Below are 9,905 nucleotides of genomic sequence, written 5' to 3' on the forward strand. Positions count from 1 at the left end.
CGAGGACAGAGAGAGGAGAAGAGGCTGGACACCATTGTGTTTTATTGCTGTACACGTATTTATAAAACATTGGAAACGAAATATGAAACAACACAGACATCATTTATGTTTTTTTCTTTTTTCTTTCCACAAACACATATGTATGCCGGTAAAATATACTGTATCATTTACAAAAGAGGAGGAGGGGGGGGGGGGGGGGGCAAAAGGCAAAAGAGAAAAACCACATCCACTATGAATGGCAGTGAGATGCCCATGTCCCCAGGTGCTCCAATATACAGTGTCTCATTAGATAACTGTACATGTTGACTGGGAACAGTAAAATGCCCGTTACGCGCTGGTTGTTAGTTCCAGGGAGCTGATCTGGGAACAGCATGAAAAGGGTCATTCCTGACTATGAAATGATGAATGGCAGTTTTTTCTGCTCTAGATCAGAGTTGTGCATTCTGACAACAAAGTTAGGGCAGGGCATGGCAAGGATATGTGTGTGTGTGTGTGTGTATGTGTGTATGTGTGGGTGTGTGTAGTGCGCGTAGTATGTTACAGCTACAGTTCTAGGTTGCCATTGGGGAGGGACAACATTGCAGGGTGACAAGCAGACAGTCTGAGAGAGGGAGCGGTCATTCACAGTGCAGTGATAAAACAGAAATTCACATTGCAAAGCCTTAGTCTGAGCATGAGGAGTGTGTGTGTGTGTGTGTGTGTGTGTGTGTTTGGGGGGGGGGGGGGGGGGGGGTGTGTGGTCATGCAGGGGCACAGTACAAAGCTCTAACATCCTGTCTAAAATGCTCTATTAAAAACTAGCCATACTCTTGTCATCTCATTTTGTGATCACTTGATAAAATAAATCCTAGAAGATTCTGGATGAATAAGCACATGACACATACGGCTGACCATGACCCTGTTCAGAGGAGGACCGACCCCCTTAGGATCGGAATTGGTGGTACTGGCATTGACAGGTATATCATCTGGTATTGATTGGTTTTAACTGGTATTGTCTGGTATTATCTGGTATTATTTGACATTGACTGGTATTGGTCCAGATATTGGACCAGATATGATGCTGAGCTGTCCATGTGTGATCTGAACTAGAGATCTTTACGACCATGACATCATCAACTGTATAGTCCTGTACCTGTGTTCCATTCGTCAAGCAACGTCCAATCGCCTCAATGATTCATTGAGTTTCCACTTCTTAGAAAGACTCCATTGTCTTTAGCTTTCTCTCTCTCTCTCTCTCTCTCTCTCTCTCTCTGGGGAAATGATCACAGCATAAATAACTTTTACAAACACTGATGACAGATAGCATTCAGATGACGCTCTTTAGGTGCAGGCGTATGTTCAAGTAATGAGCTACACAGATTTACAGGTTTCCCTTTAGGTGCACAGGCAGTGTACAAATCAATGAGGACAAATCCATCTGTACATTCACACAGTCCAACAGTCAGGCCTCTGCAGAGCTTGGGTGTTCAGATATTTGTATCTAGTAAAGAAGTGGACCACTCTGTGTCAGTGTCAGTGTCAGTGTCTCTGTGTCAGTGTCTCTGCATCAGTGTGTGTGTGTCAGTGTCTGTGGTTGTCTCTCTGTGTCAGTATCTCTGTGTCAGTGTCTGTGGTTGTCTCTCTGTGTCAGTGTCTCTGTGTCAATGTCTTTGTGTCAGTGTCTGTGGTTGTCTCTCTGTGTCAGTAGGCCAGTGTTTCTCCTCCGTCTCAGGGGCTGGGTCAGCAACAAGGACGTGCTAGTGATGGCGTTGCTAATTCCGAATACCGGATCAATCACACACGATTAAGGGTGATCAGTGTAAATGAGAAATCAATCAGAGCTATTGATACTTCACAGATATTGCTCGTCAGACCAATTCTGTGAGATCAAAGGGCTTGTAGAGACACGCCCACCTCATTGAAGCTGTAGACACCACACCACACGTTAACATTGTGCATTAATCAACAACCAAAAACCATCAGACAAGTCGTGTAAAAATCGGCCATTTTTTAACTGGAATATTGACAGCAGTCTTATACAGGGTTGGAGGGAAACAAACAAACAAGTTAAATACAGTATAAAGAGTTTCATATCAATTGAACAATCATTCTGAAAAAAAAAAAAGAAAAACAAATCAAAAAGATATTCACATTATAAAATAAACCTCTTCTCTTTGCCTCAGTCATTGCATCAAACCCAAGACATTCGTAAATCTCTTTCTCTGCCATCATAGACAATATTAACCATTTCCCTGTCCATCTTCTCGTCTCTGTGCTGCTCTGCTATAGTAAAACCTTTAACATTTAAACATTGGCCATTATTTACAGGGAGGTTACCGTGGCAACGGCTCCCGATCCCCATCCCCCCCACAGAGCCCATCTCATTTTTAGAGAGGCTGTGAGTTGAATGAAATGGCTGGGAGATTTTTTTTTCTTTTTTGTTTTGAGACGTCTGGGGTAACGTATCGGTGGAGTCAGTCCTTTTTTTTTGCGGGGGTTGGTACTGTATATCGGAGGGGGGTTGAGTTGTATTCATTATGTTTGGAGGGGGGTCCTGGGGGGGGGGGGGGGCAGATAAAGGTGTTCAGGGAATACAGGAGCGATTGGAGGGATCTGTACATGAGAGAGCTCAGCTGTGAGCAGAGTTTGTGTCCTTGAAATCTTCGTGTGTGTGTGCGCAGGCTCTTGACATCATTCCACACAAGATGAAACACACATACTGTTCAGGCGGGATCCTAAGAGGATATTTTTTACCTTTTTCTTTTCAGTTTACACATTTTCTTTTCTCTCTGAGATGTTCGAGATATTTTTAGAAGATAAAGTAGAGTTCATAGGGTCACTGAGAGACCAGGAGAGACTTGTGCGTTGGTCACCTACATAGTTCCCTATGTCAGTCTGCGGATGTATGTATGTTTGTTTACACCAGTGGAGGCTGATGGAGGGAGCGAAATGAGGAATGGTATCAAACACACATGTACATTACAACAAGCGTTCCGTTCCATGCATTACAATGTGCCTGTCGTCCGATTTCCACCTCCACCAGCCTCCCCTGGTATTCGCAAACACATTACAGTAAAATACAGTAAAAGACAGTCAAATACACATTGGCCTTTTCTGTGTCTTACTGACATTTAACGGCACCATTTAACTGTTTAGAACCCCACAGAGAAGCACACACGCTATTCATAGACTGTTCCATAGCTACATCAGCTTGGCAGCTGGCTAACGCGACTCACTAACAGACAATGACCGTGCGAAATCGCTATAGATGCTAACTGTCAATGCACCTCTCCTCTTGAAATGTCATATTTACCAAAAACATGACCCCACGTTGAACATCTCTGCCCGGGGGGGTTCGTCTATGTTGTGTCTTGGTGCCGAGTCGAAAGGCTAGTAGTTAGCTGTAGGTAAGAGAAGGTCACCTGGTGATATCACTGAGGTTTAGACTCAGCCCTGACCTGTATTTATTTTTATTTTTTTTGCCAGACTTAACAACAGAAGCACCTGAAGCACAGTAAGCTAAGTAAACTAAGAGGCTAAGCGTTAGCGGTACCTGAAGGTGTGGACCGTGAGTACGCCACAACACTGAGGTGGTGCAACACAGGACATGTACATGAACATGTACAAAGGCCTTGGTTCGCTTGTAAACTTCAGAGAGGTCTGCACAGGTGAGGGTGGGCACACACACACGTGCACGTGCACACGCATGCACGCACTCACGCACACACACACACACGTGCGCGCACACACGCACAACAACATACGTATGTAGCATCAGCACCAGGTTTGCCTCTGAGATGTCATACAGCATGATAGGCTTTGATACAGAGTAAACACACAACAAGCTAATGCTTCTCTCAACGAATCCCCCAGAGCAACTATGTATGTACAGGCCTCTGTTGCTCCAGGCCGACCCACCCGTCTGTGTCTGTGTGTGTGTGTGTGTGTGTGTGTGTGTGTGTGTGTGTGGGTGTGGGTGTGGGTGTGGGTGTGGGTGTGGGTGGATCTGGGTGGCGCTTGTAGTCATTGTACAACATGTGTTTGTCAGTAAAGCCCCTTGGAGTGGAATACAGGTCCGTTTTAGGAGTCGGATGTCTCACCGTACGAGTGGAGAACTGAAAGGCTGAGTAAAGGGTACATTCAGCCCAGGGACCAGGCTCTTTGCTCTGGTGGTGGACGCTGGGGAGAAGATGGTTCTTGGACTCCGTGTGTGTTTCTTGGTCCCCTTTTTTTTTTTTGGCTGTGTTCTCAAGAGTCTCAAGAGAGTGTACCCCCACCCTACCGGGGATGGGTGAGAGAAGGAGGGGACGCGTCATTCACAGAGAGAGAGAGAGAGAGAGAGAGAGAGGTGGGTGGGTGGGGGGGGGGTTGAACCTGTTGCCCCCTTCCCTGCCTTGTTCTCTCTCCCCCGTCGACTCAGTGAGGGGGTCTTAGCTGAGGTCACACCCCCCCCCCCCCCCCCCCGACACCCACCAACCCCGTTGACAGGGAAGTTGGTGGGTGTCAGAGGGAGAGCAGCAGTGTGAGTAAAATGGGGGGGATGGGGTGTCGGACATCGAGAGAGGACGTCCACTACGGAGAGGCCTTCTTATTGGTCCAGAGCAGCGTGGTGGGCGGGGAGCGAGGGTTGCGGTGCTTCCAGTCGGCCCGGCCCTCACACAGCGCCCGCCGCAAACGTAGAAGGTCTCCCAGGGTGGAGCTCTCATCCCCCCCACACGCACGCAGCCTCTGGATCACCTGAGAGAGAGGGGGGGGGGGGGTAGTAGTGGGGGGCAGACAGAGATGGAGAGGGAGAGAGCAAATTGAGAAGAAAGAGAAGAAGAGGTTTAGAAGGTTACGTGTCCATATCTAATCCCTCACACAGGAGTAATCTCCTCGCCTCTGTCTCCTCGACTCTGCCGGAGAAGGCAAGGAGCAGACAGAACGCATGGGGGGGGGGGACATGCTCAGAGTGACTGACTACAGCCAGAAGAAATGTTGGGAAGCAATGAGATAATGGTGGGGAAGATAATGAATCATATGCATTGTTTAATAGGATCTCCATGGCTCTATAAGAGTAACGCATACATGAGATGTCATGTTCTTGACATATCATCCACGATCATATTCTGAACATGATGTTCCGCATGGATGAAAAGCCTCGACACTGACAGGCCTTAAGAGAAGAGAAGAAAAAAAAAAAAAATGATAGTGTCCTGATCCGTCATTTGGAGTTGATTCGCTCTCTGTTCTCCGGGTGGCAGTTTCCTCCCAGCACCTTCTGATGGAGACAGGTGAAATTAAACTGCACCCGGCATGGAGCCCACCGGATATGGGGGGGGATCCCTACTTTGACGGAATAGCTTTGATGACATATCATTTCCATATCCTGTCTCTGGACCCTCCATATATCAACCCCAACGGGGACAGGCAAGATGTGTGACTGAGGGGGAGGGGGAGGGGGACAGGGGGGCTGGGGGACGATAGGGATGGAGATGGAGGGTGGGAGGGGGTTGGGCTTTCACAGAATAGTGGCAGGAGGCAGCAAACCCCCAAACCCCATCTCAATCTCCCTCTCTCATACACAGACACACACTGAGACACACACACACACACACACACACACACACACACACACACACACACACTGATACACACACACACTGATACACACACACACACACACACACACACACACACACACACACACAAACATGTCAGTCTGTGTAGAGGACGTCATCAGTCATCAGCCAGTCAATACCCAGGCAAATCAATCAGACAGGAATTCCAATCTTCCACAGCCAGTAAATGCCAGTGATGGGATTGAGAGTCTGTGATCCATACCAGATTAGGGGACGTGGGGGTTGAAGGTGGGGGGTGGGGGATGGGGGCTAATAAAGGGACCCCCTTTACACATTCTAGTCTTGGTACTACACAGTGCGGGGGTAGAACTGTCTCCAAAAGGTCATGCTTTCCTAGTTTTCCATGGTACATTATTATATTCAATAGTGTTCCAGTCCCTCCACTGCCCCCAACCCAATATAAACCCTATACACCCAGCCTTTAATGTGGTGATTCCCTATTCTGTTTTCCATCTCTACTGACAGGGAGAGTGTCAGCGCTATATTAAGCCAGAGGGACTCATACTGCAACATTTTCCCCCGCACAATGCCAAGCATACAGTGACGCATTCCAGGAATCCAGGAATCCAGGACACACAGACAGACACACACACACACAGACACACACACACACACACAAAACATACACAGATTGATTGCCTGCACCAGCACAATGCTCAGCGACCCTAATCCATAATTTACACCTTCGTACCAGGCTATTCTCAGCTCTGATGCCAGGAACACTGGCTACTGGAACAGCAGACAGGCACACAGTGTCCTACTGTCTCACACACGCGCATGCATACACACACACACACACACACACACGCACACGCACACACACACACACACACACACACACACACACACACACACACACACACACACACAGGGACAGATGCATGCACAAACACACACGGACGGATGCATGCATGCACTCACAGACAGAGAGACACACATGGACACACTATCAACATGTGTTGTCAGGGATACACACACACTCACACAAGTTGAGAGTCTCTGATTATCTGACTGTTTCCACAGTGACATCATCACACACATCTGGGGTCTGATCGACAGTGGCCATTGTAAAGGTTACCTCATTCAATTACACTCATATCAACATACACACACAGGTCATTCACACTCTATTGATGGAATAGAAAGTCACTTTGTTTTTGCAATTTAAATGAGAAACAAGATCAATGGGAATGACAGGCAAACGCACACCCCCCCACACGCACACTCACACACACACACACACACCCAGAAGTGTTAAATGCCTCATCCCTAGAGAGAGCCAGGGTCTGAATCAATATGATAACGGTATGGTAATGTCATGTAACAGTATGATAATCTCCAATGACGAGTGGTCATTCTGAGCTGTAGATATGCAACAATGGAGGCTGGTAGAGGGAGATATCGGAGGATGGGCTCATTGTAATGCATGGCACTGACAAACACGTATGTTCCATACCATTCCTCATTCCATTCCATGCATTACAATGAGGCCCATCCTCCGATGTCTACCTCCCCTAGCCTCCCCTGGTTGTACAACCGCAGTCCCCAGGCCAGGGTGCTGAGCTCCACTCTTAATCCCAGCAACAATGATGGTGAGCAGGCCAGCAGCTGCTCCCATGCAGGCCCTGGGTCATGTTTGTTTACTATCCAGGTCAGGCTCCCGCTCTGAACACTCTAATGAGATTGCAGAGGAACATACAGTACACACACACACACACACACACACACACACACACACACACACGGGGGTGCAGGTACACAGACACACACAAACACATACTATGGAAGTAGAATAGCCAAGGGCATTACATCTTTCACTTACTCAGTCACTGAAAGCGAGATTGAGATTGAGAGCGTGAGAGAATGAGAGTGACCGTTGATGACCTGGATGTGTGACCTCCGCACGCAGAGCTCAGAGACACAGAGGGATTTCAGGGTAACCAGCTGGGGGTCTGACGCACGCACGCACGCACGCACACACACGCACGCACAAATATCCCACATGCACGCAAACATACACAGAAACATACACTCACAGGGACAGACACGCATGAGCACACACGCATATACATTAATTCTCTTGTAAAACTGGGATTATCCTGAGTCTAGTGGAAGTGGTGGGACGAGTGGTGGGACAAGGCCCCCCCCCTCCCTCTCTCCCTCCCTCCCTCCCTCTTTCAATCACGTCTTCATCCCTCTTTCTATCCCTCTTTTTATTTCTCTCTCCATCCCTTGGCAGAATCAGAGGACGACTGTTTTGTTAGCTTGCATTAAGACATACGTTAAACACACACACACACACACACACACACACACACACACACACACACATACCCCAATGTAGCACAATTGGGTCCCAATGCATTCGCTCCACCAAACCGACCAATGACAGATCAAACCCCCCCCTCTAACAATCAAGTCACTAATGAGTTCCGTGTGGACTGCTATTGTCCTCCCACACTCAGATAGGCCCACCCGTTCATTACCAATTAAACATCATCCTTCCCCCCTCTCCTCCATTGTCCTTTTCCCTCTTCTGATCTGATAATCCTACATAAACATAGTCTGGAATGTGACTACTGGAAAGGGATTGTGGGCTGCGGATCTTTTCCCACCTCTTCAATGAACAAACCGGGATTATAAATAAACGGGATTATAAATAAAAAAATAAAGACGCGTTGTGACGTCGTTTTTCTCAGTCCCTTTGGAGTTTTCTCAAACTTCCCCCCCCCAAAAAAACAACAACTCTTATCATAGGAATTCCTAATAAGTTCCCAAGGTTTGGAATGGAATGGAAAGTTCTTTTTTTTGGGAGGGGTCCGATGCTCAATGCAGCTTTTGTTGTCTTGTTACAAAGAGCAGTGTGTTAAAAAAAAAAGTAGATAGGGACAGAACAGCAGGTGCACTGGGCTTTATACATGGGGGGGAATATAGGAGATACTTTTGTCTCCAAGCAGGGCACTGCTTGGTACTATCTCTGCTACATTTTCAATGTGGAATGTTAATTCGCTAGGAAACGCTTTCACTATCAAGAGAACAATACTAGGTTGTCCCCTGTTTACATGACTGACTACACTCTCACCAATTATAGTTGATTTGTTCATCGTCACATCATCTGTGTCTTATAATATACAATATATATATATATATATATATATATATATATATATATATATATATATAGAGAGAGATATCCTGTCGTGGTTAGAATTGGTAGTAAAAGAGATGTAAATGCACAGAGAGAAAGACTCTGAAGAGACTTTGATGTCATTTCCATTTCATGGCAACCTCGAAAATTTCTGTGTGAAGAGTCGTTTCATTCATCGTCAACAATGCATACAAACAGGAGGAGAAGAAGGAAACAATGGAGAGATGGAGAGGTGGAGGAGGATGGCTTCAGCAACAAAAGAATCCAGCCAATGATAGGAGAAAAAAAAAAAAACTGCAGCTCTTTCGTTTGAGCATGGACATGTGAGTGTGTGTGTGTGTGTGTGTGTGTGTGTGTGTGTGTGTGTGTGTGTGTGTGTGCGATCCAAGGACAACCACCAAGGACATGCAACAGAGGAGCTCAGAAAGACAGTTTCCACCCAAACATGTGATTAACGTTCTCCCAACATGTCTGATCATGTCTGAGTATATTTACAAATGGGGGGTGACTGGAATAAGGCGTAGCCCCCTCCCCATCCCCTCCGCCCCCTCCCCACCACCCCCCCCTCCCTAAGCTTCTTACATGGGTTAGCCTGGGGTGACCTTACTGAGCCATACGGGACATTTACAGCATTAACCTCCCAACTCTCACTGTCCTGCTCTGCCATTGGTTGGTACCTCCCCAACTCTCACGATCCTGCTCTGTCATTGGCTGGTACCTCCCCAACTCTCACTGTTCTGCTCTGCCATAGGCTGAGAACTCCCCAACTCTCACTATCCTGCTCTGTCATTGGCTGGTCACTCCCCAACTCTCACTGTTCTGCTCTACCATAGGCTGGTATCTCCTTAACTGTCACTGTCCTGCTCTGCCATAGGCTGGTATCTCCCTTCCTCCTATATCCTTTCACTGTCCCTATCGGAATGTCAGACCAGATAGTCGAGTACAGATTCAAACCCAGAGCTGCAGTTTCCTTTCTAAGTGGTGAGGGAAACAGAGTAGGAGGAAACTGCCCCTAAGCACTGCTACAGGTGTCAGATTCTGTACAGTGCACCCTAATGGTTGGGGTTAGGATGGCAGTGAACATCTGACCTTTGATCTGTGCTTAGGGGCAACTAGCAAAGGAAAAAGGAAGTGGTCAGAACAGGAAGTGGAGGAAG

General features: G+C 47.2%; 1 protein-coding gene across 1 annotated transcript in view; it reads right to left on the minus strand.

The window, feature by feature from the left end:
• Positions 1–4,538: 4,538 nt before the first annotated feature.
• The window catches only part of myo16 (myosin XVI), a gene marked incomplete at its 5' end in the record, with an annotated part of 90,386 nt that continues 85,019 nt past the window's right edge, over positions 4,539–9,905 (minus strand). The window contains one exon of the mRNA XM_083681463.1: positions 4,539–4,716. Coding sequence (XP_083537589.1) covers positions 4,552–4,716 — 165 coding nt within the window. The 3' untranslated portion in view covers positions 4,539–4,551. The remainder of the gene's footprint in view (positions 4,717–9,905) is intronic.

The sequence above is a fragment of the Argentina silus genome (assembly GCF_951799395.1).
Source record: "Argentina silus genome assembly, chromosome: 12".
NCBI lineage: Eukaryota > Metazoa > Chordata > Actinopteri > Argentiniformes > Argentinidae > Argentina > Argentina silus.